This window comes from Schistocerca americana, chromosome 2, assembly GCF_021461395.2.
Source record: "Schistocerca americana isolate TAMUIC-IGC-003095 chromosome 2, iqSchAmer2.1, whole genome shotgun sequence".
Taxonomy (NCBI): Eukaryota; Metazoa; Arthropoda; class Insecta; order Orthoptera; family Acrididae; genus Schistocerca; species Schistocerca americana.
Genome location: NC_060120.1, coordinates 29,672,513 through 29,697,263, shown reverse-complemented (window position 1 = coordinate 29,697,263; position 24,751 = coordinate 29,672,513). Strand labels below are relative to the sequence as shown.

Below are 24,751 nucleotides of genomic sequence, written 5' to 3'. Positions count from 1 at the left end.
TAGAGCGATTAACATGCGGGGAGTGAAGATGTGAAAGAGAGACAGTAATTGAGAAGGCAGTGACACAGAAGTGTAGCCTATTCTCCACGTTATTCATTTTCCACGGTCAGCAAGCAGTTCAGGAAACTATGGAGAAATTAGGAAAAGGAATGAGAGAGCAGAGAGAATAAATTATAACTTTAAAGTTTGCTAGTGACAGTGTAATTGTGTCAGAAACAAATAAGGACTACGTGGATCAAAATAATGCCTGGTGTCTTGAAAAGAGATTATAAGCTAAATATCAAAAAAGTAAAACATGACTACTAGTTTAATTAAGTGAGGCGATGCTGAAGATATAGTTTAGGGTACCAGACAGTAATCGTGGGAGATGAGTTTTGCTACTTGGGCTGAAATATGACTGACGATGGTCGAATTAGAGACGACATAAAACGAGAATTGGCAACTGCTACAAAACGTTTCGAGAAAAATACAAATGAGTTAGCATCTAAAACAAATTTCTGTGTTAGGAAATCTTCTCGACAAGTATTTATTGAGAATGCAGCTTATATGGGAGTTAAATGTGGATGATAAACAATTCAGACTAGAAGTGAAAATCGACTTCTCGAATGGAGTGTGACAAAATAATGTTAAAGATGAGCCGTGTTGATCGATAATTAATGAAGAGATATTGAAGCGAATTGGAGAAAAAATCGTTTTATGGCTGAACTTGACGAAAATACGGGACTAGTGGATACATCAGGTGGATACATCGTACGGCATCGAAGTGTAATTAAGTGTTGGGTAGGTGGGGAATAGTATTTGCATATGAAGAGCAAGGCTAGAATACATTGCGCATGTTCAAACAACGATTTGAGCCATTAGCCGGAGGCTCAATTTTTAAAGCGAACACAGTATACTGAGAGAGTTAACACATATGATCTCAGTGTAACTTAAGTTTCACAGAACTTTGACCAGCTCTGACAAGAAAAGCGCAGAAATTATTAAAGAATTTCTCAAAGAAATGTACTACCGTTCAAGTGAAAAACTACCTGCATCGGCGTTCCCTGTGTTGCAATGAAATACATAACCGTGTCGATCTTTATGCTTAATCTCTTGGACATAGCAGATCAAGGGCGATACGACACTGTTTGGCCCCCTTAACTTTACTAGTGACCTCTACACCATACAGCAATGATGCTTGTTGCTAGTATCGCCAACTGTTATGTGGGGCAAAAATATTTCCCGGACCAGTATCACAAGCAAAAATCGCGTTCTCAGCGGATAACGCTACTTCAGCGGACGAAACGAACGTCCCTCACGGTCTGAGGTACAGTTCTCACGTCAGAGGTGTTCCTCCTATCGTTTCCAAACTGTTCACAGAACACCCAACAAATTGTGCGGGACTGGCGGGCTTCGCAGCGAGGTTATTGGAGAAGTAACTCAGCCAGTGAGATCGTATGTTTCACTCAGCAGCGAGAGGCTTCGCTGAAAGTTATTCCTTTCGAGTCGCAAACCCTCCTCGCCAGTTTCGTGGTGCTCCAAATACCAGTGACTTCCTTTGATTCATCGCTGTAATTCTCTTGTTCAGTTTATTCCTCTTGCAAGAACTACTTCATTGTGAACACAGCCCTGAAACATCCACAACGTGTCATTATTAAAGAGTATACCATACAAAGTTTCAAGGCTATTACAATTAATGTTTCACGAAACTTATTTCTACGTTCGTTCAGTGAAGGCAGTTGAATATCAGAGTATTTTTATTTTTAGTCATAATTCCCTTTTTCACAGCAGGATTTGGAACGAAAGAAATGTTTCTACTAATCGACGACTATCTGAAATTAAAAACGTGACGTTAGAGTAATTTTTCCATACTAAGTTTTATACTTACGTCGCATGTAAAAGTTACGTGGGTACTCCGCAACGAAATACACTGCAACCGCTTTACTGTGCACACATCCCTACGGTGACCTGATGCCTCTTTCTGGTGAAACTGTGCAAAAGCTACAACACCATATCACTATTCCACTTTCTTGTATGTTGATCTAGCTGTTCTCTATTGTTATTACTTATCCACTGAAGACGAAACTACTTCATACATTTATCTGCATGCCAGTGTGTGGCAAATCGCCATATTTCAAATTACGGCTCTACGCGATTTACGAAACTACACGATGATATCTCGCTACGAAGTGTCATTTCGAACTGACTCTCTGGTCGTATTTATATGTGGGCGCAACGGACGGCCGAACGGAACAACTGCTATCAACCGCTGTAGCACAACTAGCAGCACCTAAATGCTGTAATTAGAACTTTCTATAAATCATTTTAATCTACACTCCTGGAAATGGAAAAAAGAACACATTGACACCGGTGTGTCAGACCCACCATACTTGCTCCGGACACTGCGAGAGGGCTGTACAAGCGATGATCACACGCACGGCACAGCGGACACACCAGGAACCGCGGTGTTGGCCGTCGAATGGCGCTAGCTGCGCAGCATTTGTGCACCGCCGCCGTCAGTGTCAGCCAGTTTGCCGTGGCATACGGAGCTCCATCGCAGTCTTTAACACTGGTAGCATGCCGCGACAGCGTGGACGTGAACCGTATGTGCAGTTGACGGACTTTGAGCGAGGGCGTATAGTGGGCATGCGGGAGGCCGGGTGGACGTACCGCCGAATTGCTCAACACGTGGGGCGTGAGGTCTCCACAGTACATCGATGTTGTCGCCAGTGGTCGGCGGAAGGTGCACGTGCCCGTCGACCTGGGACCGGACCGCAGCGACGCACGGATGCACGCCAAGACCGTAGGATCCTACGCAGTGCCGTAGGGGACCGCACCGCCACTTCCCAGCAAATTAGGGACACTGTTGCTCCTGGGGTATCGGCGAGGACCATTCGCAACCGTCTCCATGAAGCTCGGCTACGGTCCCGCACACCGTTAGGCCGTCTTCCGCTCACGCCCCAACATCGTGCAGCCCGCCTCCAGTGGTGTCGCGACAGGCGTGAATGGAGGGACGAATGGAGACGTGTCGTCTTCAGCGATGAGAGTCGCTTCTGCCTTGGTGCCAATGATGGTCGTATGCGTGTTTGGCGCCGTGCAGGTGAGCGCCACAATCAGGACTGCATACGACCGAGGCACACAGGTCCAACACCCGGCATCATGGTGTGGGGAGCGATCTCCTACACTGGCCGTACACCACTGGTGATCGTCGAGGGGACACTGAATAGTGCACGGTACATCCAAACCGTCATCGAACCCATCGTTCTACCATTCCTAGACCGGCAAGGGAACTTGCTGTTCCAACAGGACAATGCACGTCCGCATGTATCCCGTGCCACCCAACGTGCTCTAGAAGGCGTAAGTCAACTACCCTGGCCAGCAAGATCTCCGGATCTGTCCCCCATTGAGCATGTTTGGGTCTGGATGAAGCGTCGTCTCACGCGGTCTGCACGTCCAGCACGAACGCTGGTCTAACTGAGGCGCCAGGTGGAAATGGCATGGCAAGCCGTTCCACAGGACTACATCCAGCATCTCTACGATCGTCTCCATGGGAGAATAGCAGCCTGCATTGCTGCGAAAGGCAGATATACACTGTACTAGTGCCGACATTGTGCATGCTCTGTTGCCTGTGTCTATGTGCCTGTGGTTCTGTCAGTGTGATCATGTGATGTATCTGACCCCAGGAATGTGTCAATAAAGTTTCCCCTTCCTGGGACAATGAATTCACGGTGTTCTTATTTCAATTTCCAGGAGTGTATTATGAATAGCGACTATTTACTTCCAAATTTAGTTTTTAGTAAGTAAATAAAAACTAATTAGAGGTAGCTCAATGGAGTGACACAGTTAGTGCTTTTATATCAAACTGACGTTATACACCAATTTTCGTCTTTCTGAGTCAAATATTCAGCGCCTTCAAATTTCCGTAAAAATGCCAATTTTGACCGAAATATTGCACCGATGAAGTTGAGATTTGCAATTTTTGACTGTGACACACATTTTCACATTCTGTACAATTTTTGGCGTTATAGCTACATTATTTAGTGCCACTTTTTTTCTTAAAACGATATATTTAGCAAAACGTATTCATCTGATTAATCTGAGATTCAACAATTTTAGCGTTAATGTACAGAAGCATAACCTGACAAAGCTAGGAAAAGTTGTAAACGTAGGCTTCCGCGGCGGTTCTCACAGCCAATAAAATTCTTCTGGGTTTTGGACCGCATTGTCAACTATAAAATTTTTTAGTTGACAATGCGATCACAAACCCAGAAAAATTTGATTGACTTTGGAAAAGTTATTTTAATTTAAAAAAAAAAATGATTCTGAGCACTAAGGGACTTTAACATGTGAGGCCATCAGTCCCCTAGACTTAGAACTACTTAAACCTAACTAACCTAAGGACATCACACACATCCATGCCCGAGGCAGGATGCGAAACTGCGACCGTAGCGGTCGCGCGGTTCCAGACTGAAGCGCCTAGAACCGCTCGGCCACTACGGCCGGCATTTAATTTTTAATTTCATTCTTAGATTACGACACAATACTATGTATGGTACGAACAGGTGCGTTATAATGACGAGGCGCTAGTAGTAGTGAACTGGGTTAAGTCGCAGCACATTCGCTCCCATATGTATCTCTCACAATGGCACAGCACTTGTTTGACCACATGATATACTGAGAACCGTGACTATAGGATAATTATGAGGATTATAGTTTAAACAGCAACCAGCCTCGACTGTGGTTTTAATAGTTTATTTAAATGAGCCGATTACCTCTTTCAGAGCTATTACAGTCCGGAACCGCGCGACTGCTATGGTCGCAGGTTCGAATCCTGCCTCGGACATGGATGTGTGTGATGTTCTTAGGTTAGTTAGGTTTAAGTAGTTCTAAGTCTAGGGGACTGATGACCTCAGATGTTAAGTCCCATAGTGCTCAGAGCCATTTGAACCAACCATTTTGAAGAGCTATTACAAATCCACCTGCAGATGGCTATTGCAAGGGTCGTTACTTTCCAGCTGGGACCTCGTTTCGTACTCGTTACTGGTGTTGAGCAATGGTGTGTATTTCCTTGTGGCAAATTCGTACTGTATCTGTGTTATCCATTTTAAAATTAATATATTTTAGCAAGTGAACTACGGGGTGTTCAAAAAGTCTCTCCGCAGTGCTATATGATTGTTAGCCACGCGTGCCGTATGATTGTTCGCCTGCCTGGGTTACTTCCCTTCTAGTGGACTCTCCCAGCATTTCGTTTATCTCAGCCAGCGTCAGTAGTGTCGTTGGTGTGTGCCGCTACGTGTTGACATGAACGTTTAAGTTCAGTTCTGTTGTTCGTTTGTTTCGTTTTTGTCACTGTTAACATGCTAACCATTGAAGAGCGTCTGTTTTTAATCGAACAAGTGTTCAAAGCTGGCGGTAAATACACAGTTTCAGTTGGTCAAACATTTAATTCAGTTTTCCCGGAGACAACACTCCCACATCGCGATACTGTGCGAGATTTAACTAACGAATTTCGAAGTACGGGTTCAGTGACAGATGCACTGAGAAGTGGTCGTCCTAGCGTTTTGTCTGCGGATAAACTACTCGATACTTCCGATAAAATGTCCATGAGTCCGAACAAGTCAGTAAGAAAACTCGCCCAGGAAATCGATGTTAGTGTCGGAACGACCCACACCGCTGTAAGGAAAGAAATTAAAGCTTTTCCCATACAAAGTGACAGTCGTGCAAGAACTGAAAAATACTGATCATGGCAAGAGACTGCATTATTGTCAACGATTCAAAAATTTCGTTCAACAAAATGGAAGGGACATTCTTCATGAAACTTTTTCACTCATGAGGCGTGGTTTCATTTATCCGGGCACATAAACTCGCAAAATTCTCGTATGTGGAGTACTGCAAATCCATTGTGTACTCATGAGGAGCCACTTCATTCTCTGAAAATACGAGTTTGGATTGCAACTTCTAGACGTCGGATTGTGGGTCCCATATTTTTCAACGAAACAATAAACGCACAACGATACTGCAGCGGCATTCTGTACCCATTCATAGGAGAACTTGCGTTAACTGAAATACTTAACGGTTATTTTCACCAAGATGGTGCAACCGCGCATACAGCTCGCGTTTCAATGTCACTGTTTGCTAATGTTTTTGGTGATCGCATAATTTCACAGGGACTTTGGCCTCCACGATCGCCTGACCGAACACCACCAGACTTTTTCTTCTGGGGTGCAGCGAAAGCAACTGTCTATAAAACCCGCCAAAATCCATCGATGAACTGAAAACTGCAATATCCACATTCACTGTTTCTGTTACAGAAGAAATGTTACAGCTTGTGTTTAGAATCATGGTTATACGAATTGAATTGTGTATTCAACAAAGGGGGGGGGGGACACTTTCAACATTTAATGTGATAATTTGTAAGTAAAAATGAATATTCAATAAATTAATGACTTATATTTCACTAAATTTTATTTCAGTATATTCACTGCGGCATACTGCAGTGCGGCTAAAAATCATACGTCTGTGCGGAGAGACTTTTTGACCACCCCGTATATGAACGCTGTTACATTCTGTGGAAGCTGCGCTGGTACACATACTCAACTTTTACAAAATTTTGCCCAATTTCACTATCACGTGAATATGGACAATGTTTGGACAAGCTGAGAGTGCGTTAAAGCACTTTCCAAGGAAATTACCAGCACTCTTATAAAGCATGGGCAAAGAGGTTTAATTTTAAAATGCGTAGCACAAATACAGAATCATTCGCAACAAAGAAATACACACCACTGCACCACACCAGTAACGAGTGCGAAATCATAAACCGGTAACTGTCTAAATAAAATATTTAAAACCGCACTTGCGGCTGGTTGCCGTTTAAATTAACATCCGATTAAAATCAACGAAGTCTTCCATAGCTACCTAAAGGAGATGACGTATTTTAGTTCCAGTGCTTGTGCTCACTGAGATATTTTGCCACACCTATTCCGTCCAATTGTTATCTCGGTAGTACACTGCAGTATTTCATCATCATCATCATCAGCATCATCATCATCAAAAGCCACTGAACATCGACTAGTAGATAAAGATCGCCCCCACATTTTTTCCGCCATTATGGTCTTCAGATGAATGTTGCTGCTACCTGTTTTCTAGTCATCTATCAACCTTCCATTAAACTGTCTCTTCCATGAACATACTTGATCTATCTGCTATCCATCTCCCTGTCTACTTGTCCAGTACATCTCCAGTTGCGTTACGGTCATAATTATTTCATCACTTCAATCTACTGTCTGACCTATTTATTCCTTTTCCTGTTTTTCCCCGTAATTCTCAACCGTTACTTATCAATTTCATACTGCGATACCTTCATTCTACGAGTACACAGAAAGGCTATGTCTTACTGCCGCAATAAAAAATGATAACACACTGTGTGTAAAATTACCGTTTAATAATCAGCGAAAGTTTAGTTTTGGCAACTCTATTTTAGCTTATTTAAAAGTGCACTACCCCATTTCAACTCAATTTTTTCTTCCTTTCCATACATTCGCAGTAGTCACCTGTATAAGAACTCATCAGCTGATACTACTGCTAGGGTGTTCATTTGTATTATTTTCTTTGTGAGTTTTGGCCATTAATTATTTAGTCTTATTTTAATGAATTTTCAGGTTTACTTTGTACCTTGTTCTATTAAATATTCTATTAAATATTTCCAGTAAACGCAAAAGTATGTCACCAGCAAAATGAACAGGTATTGCTTCTTCCCCAGTTGAAGAATTTAACAATGTATTAGCCAGCAAGCAGCCACACTTCCATTGCTGTGTGCTGGTAATCGTTGTATAAATCAAGCACAGTGTTATCATATAAAGCACGTCGGTGATAAACTGTTCTTTCTTTCTGTAATCGTTTGTGCCGCTAATTTGTTACTTGGATGGTGGTTGTAATGACAATGTCCCTGTCGCAACAGCTTGCATTATCAGGTTCTGGCAGAGGGAAAGGCTTGTCGTTGGCAGATACTAAAGGATACACCGCAGAAGCGAGAGCAGGTGTTCCTTATCTAGCCTGCATTCTCGTTTCTCCGCAGTGTCATATTGTGGTGACTATGGTAATTCATAAATGTTGTTGTTTCACTCACTGTAAAATTTAACAAGTTTTCATTGAACTTTTATGTGTTAGACAGAAGTGCAAAGAGGAAAATGTACCTCAGGCTAGTGACAGAGGCTAGAAGAAATAAAAATTTTCTAAACGAGGTTTGCTTTACATCAACAAATGATGATGGTGAAGAGACACCGGCCGCGCGGGATTAGCCGAGCGGTCTCAGGCGCTGCAGTCATGGACTGTGCGGCTGGTCCCGGCGAGCATGGGTGTGCGTCTTTGTCCTTAGGATAATTTAGGTTAAGTAATGTGTAAGCTTAGGGACTGATGACCTTAGTAGTTAAGTCTCATAAGATTTCACACACATTTGAACATTTTTGAAGAGACACCACATTGGATCTGGTATCTCGAAGTTTTAGCAGCAGAGTGTGTACTTCTATGTTAACACACCACATAAAGACAGTAATTTAAACTTCATTGTTAATGCTCGCGATTTCTTTAGCAGGAAGTTAAGTGAGTCAAAACAACAAACATTTATCTTTTGTAGGCATTTGTCAATAATAAATTTTTTTTCCTAACATCATTATGTGTTATATGTATATTTTCGAACTATAAAAATTCGCACATCCTCCCAAGACAATCAATTTCACCGGCTGCTGTAGATTTGGTGAATGTTATTATCAGCGAGCGGAGTGGCAAATTGCATTCACGTCCTGCCTTTGCGTAAAACATCAACCCATGATTCAGTACATAGCTGAGCATCTAAATACACAATTAATAAAAAATTAAAAGGAAATATATTTTGGTTCCAGTTCGATGATACCACAGTAAAAAATAAGGGTGTATACTTATACTTCCACTTTGGAGGACATTCTCTTGTGTAAAAGTAACATTGTAAGTACGATGGTTCAAGACTTGCTAGAGATACTGAACATCTCAAAGTTTGAAAATAATTTGGAATGGATAAAGTATTGATGGTGGTTGTTCAATGTCTGACTGTTGTGAAGACTGCAGGCCCTTATTGAAACAAAGCTCAAAATTTAGTGTGGACTTATTGGATTCCGCACAGAGAAGCACTCACATCAAAACATTTGAGTCATCCGCTGAGCCTGTTCCTATAACTTTTGCTGAATCTTGTAAACTACAGAACAACTGAGTGAGTGAAAGTAGGGTTTTTAAAAAAGCATGTGGGAGTATGGGAGTCGAACACATACATACTCATATCGACTTTCTCTCCTCAAGACGGTTTGAAAAAGGTGCCACAGTGCACGATTCATGTAAACATGACGCTACTGACAATGCAGCGCAAAACTGACTTTGACTCTCCTGTCCTAGTATGTATTGCAGATACCCTGAAAAAACAACTGGAGTTGACAACAAATAAATGGGAAAAAATTGAAGGAAAGGTCACATGTTTAGTGAAATGATTTATGTAAATGTAAGAAATAAAACAGATTGCAGAAACATTTGAGTAGCCTTTCAGTGATGCTCGAAATAATGAACCGCAAATGAGACTGCGCGGTGTATATAACCCACCAGACAAATATCCTCTGGTATTCTCCTACAATTCCAGGATTCTAAGTTAAAAATTAAAGTTTAAAATCTCAGCCGTCATATTATCTGCTATCTTTTTTTCTATTTATAGGCGCGTCAAATGTTTCTCTAATCTATTTCATTTCTTACTTTTAGACAAATAATTTTACAAAACCGAAACACTGTACAGTTCATTTTTCAAAGTATTTTGTTTTAGATTTTTTATTGACAGTTATGAATCGCAGCAATACAACTTTTTATGCGTAAAATAACTAGGTCTTGAAGAGATGAACTTTGTGAGACTTCATTTATTTCAGACAAAAATACGTTGTGTAATTTCTAGGGAGCCACGTTTTCACCAAACATTTGACCAAAAACAAGAGAAATGCATACTGGTCATTCAGTCAAACTTCTACAGTTGGTTTGTGTGAGGACAATGTATAGCAACGAAGAGGATGTAGAAATGCACTCATTGATAGCGAATATAAGTTAGCAGAACAGTAATTCCAGTAATGTTTCATTAGTACCGTCTGGTAAACAAAACAGAAGTGTAGAGAGTATCAGACGAGTCGTATGGTTGGACTGAAGAGTTTCTAGCAAACGAAACACGGAATGTCGTTTCCAATGGAGAGAAATTTTCGGACTTAAAGGTAACATTAGTTGTATCCCCCCCCCCCAATGGAGTGTTATAGGACCATTACATTTTAACAATATATATCAATGACCTATTGGATAACGCCCGAAGTTCCATGAGGCTTTCCACGGATGATGCTGTTGTATACAGAGAAGTTACAGCGCTAGAAAAATGTATCGAAATGAGGAAGACCTGTTATCGCGATTCCACGATTGCAGAACAATCACTGGAAGTAGTTACTTCCATAAAACGCGTACGTACATGCTTACGGAGCGATTTGAAGTGGAAAGATCAGGTGAAACTAATCAGAGGTAAAGCAGATTCCACAGAGATTCACTAGAAGAATCCTCGGGAAATGAAGCACACCCATAAAGAAGGAAACTCACAACAACCTCGTTCGATCAATACCAGAAAATCGCTCGGCAGTCTCATATCCGAACCAGATAAGATTGGAGTAGAGGAAATAGAGGACATTCAAGAAAGGGCAGCACGTTTCTTTCTCATTCAGTAAGCGTGAAAGTGTCATGGAGATCCTCAGGTAACTCTAGCGACAGAGAGGCAGTGCAAGAGGGGCGTTCTGCATCACAGCGTGATTTACTGTTATAGTTCCGAGATCATACGTTTCTAGAACACTCAGTCCTACATATATCTAGCGGAAAGACCATTAAGGTAAAATCAGAGAGATTAAAGCTCACACGGAGGCCACCAACAACCGTTCTTCCCGCGTGCAGTTCGCGAGTGGAACAGGGAAAGGTGGAAGTGAGAGCGAGACACAGACTCCTCTCCGCCATACATCGTAATGTGGCTTGCTAACTATAGGTGTAGATGTTACATTGAAGAGCCAAAGAAACCGGAATACCTGCTCTTGCGAGCACGCAGAATTGTCGTAACACGACGTGGCATGGACAGGACTAATGTCTGAAGTAGTGCTGCAAGAAATTGACACCATGAATCCTGCAGGACTGTCCATAAATCCTCAACGGTACGAGATGGTGGAGATCTCTTCTGAACGCACGTTGCAGGACATCTCAGACTTGGTACATAATGTTCATGTTTGGGAGGTTTGGTGACCAGCGGAAGTGTTTAAACTCCTAATAGTGATTCTTGAGTTACTCTGTAGCTATTCTGGACGTGTTAGGCGTCGCATTGTCCTGCTAGAATTATCCAAGTCCGTCGGAGTGCACAGTAGACATGAATGGATGCAGGTGATCAGACGGGATGCTTACGTACGTGTCATCTGTCACATTCGTATCTAGACGTATCAGGGGTCGCATATCACTCCAACTGCACAAGTCCAAAACCATTAAAAAGCCTCCACCAGCTTGAACAGTCCCCTGCTCACAGGCAGGTTCCATGGATTCGTGAGGTTGTCTCCATATCCGTAAATGTCCATTCGCTCGAAACAGTTTGGAACGAGACTTGTCCGACCAGGCAACGTGTATCCAGTCCAGTCCAATGTCGGTGTTGAAGGGCGCAGGCGAGCCGTAGAGCTTAGAGTCCTGCTGTCATCAAGTCTACACGGATGAGCCTTCGACTATAAAAGCTCATATCGATGATGTTTCGTTGAAGGGTTCGCAAACTGACACTTGTTGATAGCCCAGTACTGAAATCTGTAGCAAATTGTGGAAGGGTTGCACTTCTGTCACGTTCAACGATTCTGTTCAGTCGTCCTTTGTCCCGTTCTTGCTGAATCTTTTCCTGGGAGCAGCGATGTCGGGGATTTGACATTTTACAGCATTCCTGATATTCAAGATACACTCGTGAAATGGTCGTGCGGGAAAATCCACACTTCATCGCTACCTCGGAGATGCTGTGTTCCATCGCTCGTGCGCCGACCATAACAGCACGTTCAGACTCACTTAAATCTTGATAAGCTGCCTTTGTAGCAGCAGTAACCGATCTAACAATTGCGTCAGACACGTGTTGTCTTATATAGTCGTTCCCGATCACAGCGCTGTATTGTGCCTGTTTACATCTCTCTGTATTTCAAATGGTTCAAATGGCTCTGAGCACTATGGGACTTAACATCTGTTCGGTGTAGGGCGGCGGCGGTGGGGTGGGTGGATTGCTGTGGCCAGTTGTGGGGTTGTGAACCACAGAGGGCTACGGCGGGAACAAGCCTCTCCGTCGTTTCCATTTCCCCGGTTTAATGCAAACATACATGTTCCTATTATTATTTGTGTAGTTTAAATTATTTATTAGTATCGTGAAAGGTTGTTTTCAAGATATTTCTGGGTGAGCGCATCGGTTTCTTCGGTAGGACGAGAAGTCTAACGTTAACAACAGTGAACTTCTTGGACGTATTTCACATACCCGAATCTAGTTGCCTGTTTGGTGCAAAAGTAGTGCAAGCCCTGGACATGTCTGGTTGTTGCCCCAAATACCTGACGTCCCAAATCCATTCCCTGAATTGGTCCCATGGACAGGTCTCACTGTAGCACCACACTATCGAGCAATTTTCAAACTATGTAGTGGTAGCGTATCGATCCTACCACCTTCTTTCCAATTCGTAACGTGTAGTGTTCTATGAACGTCTTATGTCACGAGTTTTCTGGTACCGCCTGCAAAGCAGCGTCACCTTGCCACCACTACGGCTATCTTTCATAAATTATAACTTCGACTCGACTCTTAGTCGAGGGACGTGAAAGGGAAGCAGTGGTTGGGAAGGGAGTGAGACAGGGTTGTAGCCTGTCCCCGATGTTATTCAATCTGTATATTGAGCAAGCAGCAAAGGAAACAAAAGAAAAATACGGAGTACGTATTAAAATCCACGGAGAAGAAATAAAAACTTTGAGGTTCGCCGATGACGTTGTAATTCTGTCAGAGACAGCAAAGGACTTGGAAGAGCAGTTGAACGGAATGGACAGTGTCTTGAAAGGAGGATATAAGATGAACATCAACAAAAGCAAAACAAGGATAATGGAATGTAGTCAAATTAAATCGGGTGATGCTGAGGGAATTAGATTAGGAAATGAGACACTTAAAGTAGTAAAGGAGTTTTGCTATTTGGGGAGTAAAATAACTGATGATGGTCGAAGTAGAGAGGATATAAAATGTAGACTGGCAATGGCAAGGAAAGAGTTTCTGAAGAAGAGAAATTTGTTAACATCGAGTATAGATTTAAGTGTCAGGAAGTCGTTTCTGAAAGTATATGTATGGAGTGTAGCCATGTATGGAAGTGAAACATGGACGATAACTAGTTTGGACAAGAAGAGAATAGAAGCTTTCGAAATGTGGTGCTACAGAAGAATGCTGAAGATAAGGTGGGTAGATCACGTAACTAATGAGGAGGTATTGAATAGGATTGAGGAGAAGAGGAGTTTGTGGCACAACTTGACTAGCAGAAGGGATCGGTTGGTAGGACATGTTCTGAGGCATCGAGGGATCACCAATTTAGTATTGGAGGGCAGTGTGGAGGGTAAAAATCGTAGAGGGAGACCAAGAGATGAATAAAGTAAGCAGATTCAGAAGGATGTAGGTTGCAGTAGGTACTGGGAGATGAAGAAGCTTGCACAGGATAGAGTAGCATGGAGAGCTGCATCAAACCAGTCTCAGGACTGAAGACCACAACAACAACAACAACTTCGACTCGCAACTAAATGAACAACGTAATCACTTCGAACACCGCTTTTTCGTAGCCTGAACATTCCTAATACAATTAACCGCATTTATAACTCTCTGAAAATCAACTGGGCAAGCTTATTTCTTCCGAATCGTTCAGTGGATAGACTAGAAGGTCGTTGCGAAACAAAGTTATGAACTTCACTTTTTACGTCCAACTATCGCTCTGACAGATGATTCCCACTACAGCGCAGTGACAGCATACAACATTAGATCAGAATCAATAATGATTCACCTTGTAACCAATAATTCTGAAAAAATATTTACTATTTTCTGATAATGGTCGCCACGTCCTCAAGTTATGAATACTGGAAAAACTAGCTTGTTTATTGAGTACAGTTATTGAATGTAGTATTTCATTAGTGTTATTAGTGTTTGTTGTACCAAGATGAAACGTACAAACTTTACTTCACTTTGTATTCAAGTACTGCTTTAAGAAATTTGTTAATAAAACTGAATATAACACTGATCTGTAGTAACCATTTACTTTAATGTTGAACTTGGAGTGAATGAATTTATGCCAACACAAGTCAAGCAAAAACTGAAACAATGCAACGCATCGAACTTGTGAGGCTCCTTTTCTTATATTAATGCACGATAACGTCATTGCTTGAGACTACGAAACTTACTTATCCGAAACAAGTAACTTTGAAATAAAATTTAAGACAAATGAAATATGTGCTTGAAAAGGGAAAGTGGACCTTCATTAATTTTTACAGCTGGTATATTGAATCAAAACACATCTCATCTCACAGTTATCTGCTACGCAATACTAAAGAATAAATTGCCTTCTGTTTGCCTTGTTCCACACAGTGCAGGTGGCGCTACGGTACTCCTGAATGTCTGTCACGTTTATAATAATTTGAGTCGACCGAAGTGCCATAATGACTACCACTGATTAGCATAGGACGAGGTACCGGCGCAAGTAGAGCTGTGAGGACGAGTCGTGAGTTGTGCTTGGGTAGCTCAGTTGGTAGAGCATTTGCCCGCGAAAAGCAAAGGTCGCGAGTTCGAGTCTTGGTCCAGCACACAGTTTTAAGCTGCCAGGAAGTTTCAATTTTCCTCTTGTTACGTTCGAAATATTGTTGTGACCCTGTAGGTCTGCATTTCGACATGACTTTTCTTTTGTGTTTCGTACGGGACGGTGAACTCTTTTTGCGACCTAAATGGTCGGAATAAAATATAAGATTGGGCCATGCAATTTATGAAACATTTTTATAACCCACCATGGCCGGTATGAAGGACACTGAAGAGCCAAAGAAACTGGTACACCTGCCTAATATCGCGAGGCTGCCATGATTACGCAGAAGTGCCGCAACACGAAGTGGCATGGACTCGACTAGCGTCTGAAGTAGTGTTGGAGGGAATGGACAAGATGTATCCGGTAGGGCTATTCATAAATCCGTAAGAGTACGAGGGGTTGGAGATCTCTTCTAGACAGCACGTTGCAAGGCAGATACGCTCAGCAAAGCTCAAGTGTGGGGAGTTTGATGGCCAGCGGAAGTGTTTAAGGTCAGAAGAGTTTTGGTCGATTCACTCTGTAGAAATTGTGGACGTGTGGGATGCCGCGTTATCCTGGTCGAATTGTCGTAGTCCGTCCGAATGCACAATGGACTTGAATGGATGCAGGTGATCTGACAGGATGCTTACGTACGTGTCAACTGTCAGAGTCGTATCTAGACGCATCAGGAGTTCCAAACACTCCAGCTGCCCCATACCATTAATTTAGCCTCCAGCAGCTTGAATAGTCCCCTGCTGACCTGCAGTGCCCATGGGTTCATGAGGTTGTCTTCATACCTGTACACGTCCATCCTCTCTATACAGTTTGAATTGAGACTCGTAGGACGAGGCAACATGATTCCACTCAACAACAGTTCCAGGCAAGGCGTAACGCTTTGTGTCGTGCAGTCATGAAGGGTACATGAGTGGGCCTTCGGCTCCGAAAGATCGTATCGATGATGTTTCGTTGAATGGTTCGCACGCTGACACTTGTTGATGGTCCAGCATGGAAATCTGTAGCAATTTGCGGAAGGATTGCACTTCTGTCACGCTGGATGATTCTCTTCAGTCGTCGTTGGTCCCGTTCTTGCAGGATCTTTTTCGGGCCAGAGCGATGTCGGAGATTTGATATTTTACCGGATTCCTGATATTCACGATTTTATTGTTGTTGTTGTGGTTTTCAGTTCTGGGACTGGTTTGATGCAGCTCTCCATGCTACTCTATCCTGTGCAAGCTTCTTCATCTCCCAGTACCTACTGCAGCCTACATCCTTCTGAATCTGCTTACTGTATTCATCTCTTGGTCTTCCTCTACGATTTTTACCCTCCACGCTGCCCTCCTATGCTAAATTGTGATCCCTTTATGCCTCAGAATATGTCCTACCAGCCGGTCCCTTCTTCTTGTCAAGTTGTGCCACGAACTCCTCTTCTCCCCAATTGTATTCAACACCTCCTCATTTGTTATGTGATCTTCCCATCTAATCTTCAGTATTCTTCTGTAGCACCATATTTCTAAAGCTTCTATTCTCTTCTTGTCCAAACTATTTATCGTCCATGTTTCGCTTCCATACATGGCTACACTCCATACAATTATTTTCAGAAACTACTTACTGACACTTAACTCTATACCCGATTTTAACACTCCTCTTCAGAAAGGCTTTCTTTGTCATTGCCAGTCTACATTTTATATCCTCTCTACTTCGACCATCATCATCTATTTTTCTCCCCAAATAGCAAAACTGCTTTACTGCTTTAAGTGTCTCATTTCCTATTCACGATACACTCTTGAAATGGTCGTAGGGGAAAATCCCCACTTCATCGCTACCTCGGAGATGCCGTGTCTCATCGCTTGTGCGCCGACTACAGCACCACGTTCAAACTCAAATCTTGATAACCTGCCGTTGTAGCAGCACTAGCCGATCTAACAACTGCGCCAGACATTTCCTGTCCTATATAGGCGTTGCCGACCGTAGCGCCGTAATCGGCCTGTATTTGAATACACATGCCTATACCAGTTTCTTTAGCATCTACATCTACATCTACATACATACTCCGCAATCCACCACAACTACCATCTTCTCTCCCTGTTCCACTCCCAAACAGAACGAGGGAAAAATGACTCCCTATATGCCTCTGTACGAGCCCTAATCTCTCTTATCTTTGTGGTATTTCCGCCAAATGTAAGTTGGCGGCAGCAAAACTGTACTGCAGCCAGCCTCAAATACTGGTTCTCTAAATTTCCTCAGTAGCGATTCACGAAAACAACGCCTCCTTTCCTCTAGAGACTGCCACCCGAGTTCCTGAAGCATTTCCGTAACACTCGCGTGAGGATCAAACCTACCAGTAACAAATCTAGCGGCCCGCCTCCGAATTGCTTCTATGTCCTCCCTCAATCTGACCTGATAGGGATCCCAAACGCTCGAGCAGTACTCAAGAATTGGTCGTATTAGTGTTTTATAAGCCGTCTCCTTTACAGATGAACCACATCTCCCCAAAATTCTTCCCCACAACTGCCATTACATGCTTGTCCCACTTCATATCGCTCTGCAATGTTTCGCCCAAATATTGAATCGACGTGACTGTGTCAAGCGCTACACTACTAATCGAGTACTGAAACATTACGGGATTCTTTTTCCGCCGGCCGGTGTGGCCGAGCGGTTCTAGGCGCTTCAGTCCGGAACCGCGCGACTGCTATGGTCGCAGGTTCGAATCCTGCCTCGGGCATGGATGTGTGTGATGTCCTTACGTTAGTTAGGTTTAAGTAGTTCTAAGTTCTAGGGGACTAATGACCTCAGATGTTAAGTCCCATAGTGCTCAGAGCCATTTGAACCATTCTTTTTCCTATTCATCTGCATCAATTTACATTTATCTATATTTAGAGTTAGTTGCCATTCTCTACACCAATCACAAATCCTGTCCAAGTCATCTTGTATCCTCCTACAGTCACTCAACGACGACACCTTCCCGTACACCACAGCATCATCAGCAAACATGTAAGGTGTCAGGCAAATCCAACACCTTTCATGAAAACCCTGACATGATAAGCAAATCCAGTAGTATGTGACATAGCTCCGAATAAATCGAGACATTAAATAAACCAAAGTAATACGAGTAACGAGTGAGCAAATGGAATACCACAGACTAACACAAGAATGCCTAAATGCATGTCATACCTTCCCACCGTGAGACAGACGCAGTTCTGAGGGGAGAAACGAGAACAGAAGCCGAGAGCAGAACCGTGTTAAGCGAGAAGGCCCTACGATAAGGGACGGACACCCACGTCGACAGCTAACCGCTACGACCACACCACCAGCAAGTTTTTAGCGTGAGACTTTTTCGCGTCTCTGTTACGTTAGGACCACCCCCCAGCCCATGTTAAAAGCTAGAGCCCTCCAGAAGAACAGTATAGATCTTACGATAACACAAAAAGGGCCACACCACCCGCAAGTTTTTAGCGTAAGACTTTCTCGCGTCTCTGTTACATCGGGACCACCCCCCAGCCCATGATAAAAGCTAGAGCCCTCCAGAAGAACAGTATAGATCTTACGATAACACAAAAAGGGCCACACCACCCGCAAGTTTTTAGCGTAAGACTTTCTCGCGTCTCTGTTACATCGGGACCACCCCCCAGCCCATGTTAAAAGATAGAGACCTCCAGAAGACCAGTATAGATCTTACGATATCACAAAAAGGGCTACACCACCCGCAAGTTTTAGCGTGAGACTTTTTCGCGTCTCTGTTACGTTAGGACCACCCTACAGCCCATGTTAAAAGATAGAGCCCTCCAGAAGAACAGTATAGATCTTACGATAACGCTAAAAGGGCCACACCAGCTGCAAGTTTTAGCGTGAGACTTTTTCGCGGCTCTGTTACGTTGCAAACTTTAAAAACATTGCCCCACCACGAAAAGTATAACGTTTCTCATTGGATAGACAGAATTTTTGTAGGTGGAGATTAAGGTTAACATTGAGACCCCGATTGGTCAGATGAAAACACAGCCAGATAGTTTTTTTAAACCAACTTCGGTAAGTTGTAGTAAGGAGAAGTTAGGAATGAGTTGCTTCCGAGACAGCGAGGTGAGCGGAGCTGTGCTGCCCGCCGCCCCCTGACGAACACCGACAAGGTAATGAACGCACGCGATGCTGCAGTTTTGAGCGCATAAGGCTTGACTCAGAACTGCAGAAGTCTCATCTGTTACATGCCCTTTTTACGTAATACTAGTGTCGATCGTCAATTAAAGCTCATGGTGTTCACATTTGCCACTTGAAGTAAAAATCTGAAACCCGATGATTTTTCTGTTACATAGTTATTGTTAGCAACTGATAATGGTCGATCTAGAGAGGATATAAAATGTAGGCTGGCAATGGCAAGGAAAGCGTTTCTGAAGAAGAGAAATTTGTTAACATCCAGTATTGATTTAAGTGTCAGGAAGTCATTTCTGAAAGTATTCGTATGGCGTGTAGCCATGTATGGAAGTGAAACATGGACGATAAATAGTTTGGACAAGAAGAGAATAGAAGCTTTCGAAATGTGGTGCTACAGAAGAATGCTGAAGATTAGATGGGTAGATCACATAACTAATGAGGAAGTAGGATTGGGGAGAAGAGAAGTTTGTGGCACACCTTGACCAGAAGAAGGGATCGGTTGGTAGGACATGTTCTGAGGCATCAAGGGATCACCAATTTAGTATTGGAGGGCAGCGTGGAGGGTAAAAATCGTAGAGGGAGACCAAGAGATGAATACACTAAGCAGATTCAGAAGGATGTGGGTTGCAGTAGGTACTGGGAGATGAAAAAGCTTGCACAGGATAGATAGCATGGAGAGCTGGATCAAACCAGTCTCAGGACTGAAGACCACAACAACAACAACATAGTTATTGAGAAGCCACATCGGCCACTGTAATTTACGACAAGTTAGATAAGTAGTTAAAGATAATTGAGGGTCACTGTAGACCATTTTGATAGTTTTCTCTCTTGTGAAACTTAATTTAAACCTAGATTATAGATGTGATATGGCATAGGTCATCCTTCGATCCATTGTAGAACTTGGAAACCCATTCAGGGAATATTCGTTCACATTTTTGTTGAACGCAGTTGGTTTTTACCATCCTGTATTAAAACATTTCCTTTTATCAATAGTGCAATTTATAAACAATGTTTTGTGAGTAGAATAAAATTTCCAATGGTAAACTTAACTGCTTTTTCGACGTTATTTTACCAGTTAACTAAAAATAGGAAAGCCTTGAACCCCTTCCACTAAATTTAGTTAGTATTAAGATTCTTTTACAGGGAGAGCAGTGGAGCCGACGCTGAAATCATTAAGTATTTGGTTATATCATCGCTAGTCTCACTGAACTCTTCTGAATTCTACATGTCATGTGTGGTCTGGCGTCTCCTTACCAGCAACAGGTCCCAGGTTCAAACTAGTCAATTCCCTAAAATACACGCTCAGAGCGTCGTTGCGCGAAAGTGGTAGGGAGACACGATATAGAGCAAACAGACACCACGCAGAATGCTTAGAAACAGCCGCACATTGCTATCCACTCTAGCACTTCAGTGTAACAGTGTTCCCGTTTTTTTTTTTTTTTTTTTTTTTTTACTAAAACTGGACATACCTGGTCCTTTCACCAATGTCTTCAGTTTGGTAGAGCTTGTCGCTTACGGGCTGTGTTGCCTGCTGCAGGCTGCCGGCGGTGGACCGGAGCCGTCTGTCGGTGTCTGAGGTGGTGCACCGGGTGCGGGTGGAGGTCACGGAGACTGGCACCGAGGCGGTGGCGGCGACGGTGGCCTGGGTGACGCGCACCACCCACCCCACGGTCCGCGCCGACCGGCCCTTCCTCTTCGCCATCCAGCACCTGCCCTCCAGGGCGCTCCTCTTCTGGGGCACCGTCGTCCGCCCTTAGCCGGAACGCGCCAGCGCCGCCACAGTGGGAGCGGGCTGCAGCTGGCGAGCGGCGTTAGCGGGCCCGGCCGGACCGTAACGTGTGCGGCGAGGCGGTCGTCGAATGTGGACTTCTCTCACTGTCGTAATGGGCTGGAGTGAAAAAACGAGAACAATAATAGAAGGATGCCATAAGAACGTACAGCTGTTTTTATCATTTTCTGTTACCGCCTGTAACTGTACGTGTTTCCAAACTTAAGTTCATTTAAAACACATAATATTTAATGCAGAAGAAACAAATTTTCAAACTGCCATCATGTTGCTTTATTAAATATTTTATTTATGAAATATCACATATTTAACATTTTTTACTCCCAGTAGTCTTGTATAATAGGATATTTGTTTTCTACAGGAACTCGAATTGAAGATTGGATTTTTTTTTTCAGAATAACATTAAAACTGTAAATAAGTTATACACAACTGCAACCAGTCACTTTTTTCAATAATAATGCTTTATTACATGAACCGGTTACATATACATATTACATATTACATATTACCATATTATTAGGAGTCATTACATATTACATATACAGGTCCTAGTCATACAGACAGCTGCACCTCATTGCAGATACAGTAACTCTGTATTATTGATTCCTTGGGATTCATGTTAATGCCAAACATGATAATTGCTATTAAAAAAAAAGACCTGCCTGTAACATACAAGTAGAAATAACATATCAGATCACCTGAAATTTGTTCTTGTAGTAATTTATTATTATTTTATCTAGTGCTCTCATGTTATCCCCATTCTGATAAAAAACTTGCCCCTATATCGACTTTAACACATGTAAAGAAGAACAAATTACATCTCTGTACAAAGTAGGCTTATGCCATATCTCTCTGTCAAGATCTTTGTTATAAGCAACAGTTGTAAAGCGCATGCTGGATGCTGGTAAAGTGTCACTGTTAAAGTGTGAACTAATATAGTTCGTGTGGAAGTGTTCTGGACATCAAAATGGAGGCAGACAGATACGAAAAAAGCCGCCTATTCTGTCGCAGTAAGTAAAAACTAAATTTACATCCATATCGACAGATAAGCTATAGTCATGGCGATACATTAAAGTGTGACCCATCTTTCTGCCATAGAACCAGCACCCAGCATTATGCTACTACCAGTAATGATGTAACTTCCCGGATCCTCCCGAAATCATCTGAAGATGAACCTGAAAGGGTTCGAAAACCGGTTCATGTAATAAAGCATTATTATTGAAAAAAGTGACTGGTTGCAGTTGTGTATAACTTATTTACATTAATATACAGTCACGGTTCTAAAATATCCGTAATGGATAAGCATAACATTAAAACTGGTTGGCTGCTATTTTTCAGTCCTACTAAGTTTGCTGAGGCAGTAGCCACATTTAAAATCATTTTTACTTCTTAATTTTCAAGCTGGAAGAAATTTTATATCAAGACTTATGTTTATTAATTTTACTTTTATTTAAGAGCTTGGAACTTCAATTCTAACGTTGATTTTTCACAATCATTACTAATATCAGCAGACAATAGTTTAACATTACTTCCCACAAGAACAGGTGTGTTTACAGCTTAAAGCTATTGCATCGTTTCAAGAGCGTAGACGTTTTGTTTCCACAGAACTGAACACTTCTTCAGAGCCATACAGTTCCACTCGAGCCTCCCTAGCTGAGTGGTCAGCGCGACTGACTGCGACGCGGAGGTCTAGGGTTCGATTCCCGTTACTGCCAAAGATCTTTCTTTGGTGGAAGGACTGGAACATGATGTACCCAGCGCCCTGATGCAAAATGATGACGATGAGGTCCCATACTCCGAGGAGCGTAGGGGACGATGCCGTACTAGGCGGCGTCATAGTGGAGGTGGTTTGCCATTGCCTTCCTCCGACCGTAATGGGCATGAATGATGGTACTGAAGACGACATTGGCCGGCCGAAGTGGGCGAGCGGTTCTAGGCGCTACAGTCTGGAACCGCGCGACCGCTACGGTTGCAGCTTCGAATCCTGTCTCGGGCATGGATGTGTGTGATGACCTTATGTTAGTTAGGTTTCGGTTATTCTAAGTTCTAGAGGACTGATGACCTCAGAAGTTAAGTCCCACAGTGCTCAGAGCCATTTGAACCATTTTTGACGAAGATAACACGACAAAACCCAGTCATCTCAAGGCAGGAAAATTCCCTGACCCCGCTGGAAATCGAACCCGGGACCTCGTGAACGGACTAATGGTGGATCTTGGTTACGAATATTGACAACGGCAGTGATAGTGCTGTGCTGACACATTGCACATCTGAAGTGTTGGCAGAAGAGCCAACACTGTGTTGCTAGAGGAGGCCGAAATGTACGCTTTTAACTCACGCAGACTGGCGTGAGGTCTGGAACAGTTAACGGAATTAATAGTAGCAAATAAAGTACGTAGGTGATGTAATACTTAACTTTAATCCATAATTGTAGAACATCTCTCTTGACTGTACATGCTTCAAGATATTAATATCAAATGCTATGGCGCCTTGCTAGGTCGTAGCAAATGACGTAGCTGAAGGCTATGCTAACTATTGTCTCGGCAAATGAGAGCGTAGTTGTCAGTGTTCCATCTCTGGCTAAGTCGGCTGTACAACTGGGGCGAGTGCTAGAACGTCTCTCTAGACCTGCCGTGTGGCGGCGCTCGGTCTGAAATCACTGACAGTGGCGACACGCGGGTCCGACGTATACTAATGGACCGCGGCCGATTTAAAGGCTACCACCTAGCAAGTGTGGTGTCTGGCGGTGACACCACAACATCCACGCCGCATTCAATGATGCCGTTGCCAAAGGATGATACTGTGGTCGGTTGGTACCGATGAGTCCACCATTGCCACCAATGAGCCCACCAGGCCTTATGGACAGGAGTTTATGTGCACCAGAGAAAAATTGTAAAGCAAATAATGGCATCAAAATCCCCCAAAGAGACTACGCCGAATAAGAGCCTAGTTGGCGAGGGCTGCTGCAGGTTTAAAGGATGGGTAAGCACTAAAAAAATTAAAATGATGTATAAGGGATAAATGGAAGATTACAAATCTAAAGATTCACAATTCAGTGCTTAGTCGCTCCTTGTTTTTTTTTATGTCATTGCTCGTTTGGAGTCTGGCATTCATTGGTAAACCTCAAAAATCCCAAGTTACGCCGCTGATACAAATCCGTTGGCTGGATAATTCAGTGATTTTTAACCGACTTGTCCGAGGAAGTAGCTCCAATAATAGAGTGCCTAGAAGCGGTAAAACTTTCTTCTGCATTATGAACAGTTTTATTTTCAGAGGGCAAGAGACACACACTTGAGTGTACACCTCCAGCTGTGATTCAAAAGCCATCACTGAAACACAAGTGTTAAAAACGTGGCTTTACCACGGAGTATTTAAAATTCCACAAACGACGTCGATGACACCTGAGTAGGTACTTAAATGTGCCATCAGAGATCTACACTGAGGTGGCAAAAGGAATGGGATACCTCCGAAAATCGGGTCGAGCCTCCTTTTGCCCCGTGTAGTGCAGCAACCGAGCGTGACGTTGACTCACCAAGTCGTTGGGAGTGCCCTGCAGAAACACTGAGACATGCCAACTCTATAGCCGTTCATAATTGCCTATGCAGGATTTTGTGTACGAAATGACCTTTCGATTATGTCCCATTGTAACCTCCCTCTACTAATTGGCCTATCCTGCTTGCGATATAAAATATGACGGTTGTAAGAGGTCCGCTGCCTGCGATATGCACGGTATAAGAGAATCGCTGACCAGAGAGCAGTGTTGACTGAGTAGGAACTGTGTAGCTGTAGCAGTAAGTTGTTGCTAGTCTGCGCTTCTCTGGAGTCTGCTCTGGTCTGGTCTGGTGTATCGTGTTGGCTGGCCGGTCGCGGTGCGGCGATGCCGGAGCCTGAGTATTATTGTATAAGGTAAAAAGCAGCCTCGCGCATATCTAGTAATGTTGTGTGAACTCCCATGTAAATCTTTTAAAAATGT

The 24,751-nt window shown here is 43.1% G+C and overlaps 1 protein-coding gene across 1 annotated transcript in view; it reads left to right on the top strand.

The window, feature by feature from the left end:
- The window catches only part of LOC124589533 (leukocyte elastase inhibitor-like), a 64,446-nt gene extending 43,359 nt beyond the window's left edge, over nucleotides 1–21,087 (top strand). Inside the window, exon 4 of the mRNA XM_047131560.1 lies at nucleotides 20,533–21,087. Within this exon, the coding sequence (XP_046987516.1) occupies nucleotides 20,533–20,752 (220 nt within the window). The 3' untranslated portion in view covers nucleotides 20,753–21,087. The remainder of the gene's footprint in view (nucleotides 1–20,532) is intronic.
- The last annotated feature ends 3,664 nt before the right edge of the window (nucleotides 21,088–24,751 follow it).